Source organism: Talpa occidentalis, unplaced genomic scaffold (assembly GCF_014898055.3).
Source record: "Talpa occidentalis isolate TD23 unplaced genomic scaffold, MPIMG_talOcc4v2.1 talOcc4.9, whole genome shotgun sequence".
Taxonomy (NCBI): domain Eukaryota; kingdom Metazoa; phylum Chordata; class Mammalia; order Eulipotyphla; family Talpidae; genus Talpa; species Talpa occidentalis.
This window is the reverse complement of record NW_023605305.1, coordinates 74,975,750-74,977,354: the sequence shown is the minus strand read 5'-3', so window position 1 is coordinate 74,977,354 and position 1,605 is coordinate 74,975,750. Positions and strand designations below refer to the sequence as shown.

Sequence of the window (1,605 nt, the reverse complement as noted above, 5' to 3'; positions counted from 1 at the left end):
GCCACTGTACTAACTTGGACTTTGGTCTCTGCCTGTGTCCATGGGCCCCAAATTCATCCACAGAGTCAGAAGAGGACTTTGTATTATTTTCATTTCAGTCTGTTAAACCTTCTGTTTACAGAGAATGGAGTCAAAATTAATTGCCTATTTATGAAAACAGCCCAGATCTTCTCCATCCACATAGGGTCATGTGCTGGTTAGGTGGGATGTGCAGGTTCCTCCCACCGCCCTTGGTGAGGACCTCTGGGATTTCAGGGGGGGAGCTGTGAGAAGGTCTGACCCAGCCTAACCAGCCTCTTCTACTGACTTCAGCCCCCTTCCATCCTTGCTGACCCAAGTCCTAGGTCAGCTACCTTTTCTCACTCATATTTCTCTGCCTGGAATAACTGTCCCCTTCCCATAGACCTCCATGTACCTCTCCATGTACCTCTCCCTGTATTTCTCCATGTACCTCTCTCCTACACCTACCTGTTGAAACCCGACCATCCTGCCCAAATCCTCCTTCTAAACCATTTGTTCTATGGAGCATGTCTGGATCCAAGGCTTTAAAAATGGTCTTTTCCATTCCTTACATTTTCACACCTGAACATAACTATGGCCCTTGCCATAGTCTGTCCTGGACTAGCCATGAACCTGCCCTGCTGACTAACCTGGGGTTCCCGCAGGAGGTGCTGGGCTGTGGGAGCAGGGTCATAGAGACAAGAACCTCTTTCTTTGAAGGGTCTGGCCACCCTTTGTGCCAATCATGCGGCCCAGAAAAAGGGATCAGAGCACAGAGGCTGCTGAGAGACTTGGTGGTGGGACCACATGTAAGCAGGGTAGATTCCATGACAGTGAGGATGACAGTGCCTGGCCCGGGGGTCTGAGGTGGGGTTTCCCATGCTCTCCACCCTCACATTGCCTGAGGACCCATGGGTCATAGCTCTTGCTTCAAAGATGATAACTTGATTGCTCACTTAGATTCCTGGGTGTCTTGGTTAAACTCCTACCCCCCTTTTGCCCCCTGCCACCCCAGCTCAGTTCAGCTCATCTATGTCCTCAAAAAGCAAAGCTCTGAGCTAAGGGCTTGAGCATCATGAAGCAATGCTAGTGGCCTGTGAATAGCACTAGAGTGAGGGAGGATAAGGGGGACCATAATAAAACTGTTTCTCACCTCCTTCCCCTTAGGCTGAGCAGAAAGTTGAGAGAGCTAGGGAGAATGTCCTCACTGGCATCCCAGGTGGCTGGTCATGGCTGGGCATCTATGCCCATCAGTCTCTGAGTGGTGTAAGATGTGACCAATCATTGACCCTTCCCACCCCACCCACAGCAAAACACAAGCAAGCAAATAAAACAGCAACAATAACAAGCAAATAAGAATGGAACTCAGCTTTCTGAGCCTATAATAGACCAGGTTTTATCCTAAACATTTTATAAATATGTCCCATAACTCATATAAGAATTCTCTAGGGTAAATATTACCCCATTTTGTAGGACAGGCAACCAAGGTCCCAAACTAACCCTTGAATGCAGCACTGTTGTGATCTAGTGTTCACATTGTACTGTTCTTCACACGGTCACTGAGGACTCTGGGACCCCGAGGCATCGTGGAAATATCCACATGTC

The 1,605-nt window shown here is 48.7% G+C and overlaps 1 protein-coding gene across 1 annotated transcript in view; it reads left to right on the top strand.

Annotated features, from left to right (window-relative positions):
- Positions 1-1,070, top strand: part of LOC119236834 (uncharacterized) — a 135,009-nt gene extending 133,939 nt beyond the window's left edge. The window contains exon 6 of the mRNA XM_037500789.1: positions 1,016-1,070. Coding sequence (XP_037356686.1) covers positions 1,016-1,070 — 55 coding nt within the window. The remainder of the gene's footprint in view (positions 1-1,015) is intronic.
- The last annotated feature ends 535 nt before the right edge of the window (positions 1,071-1,605 follow it).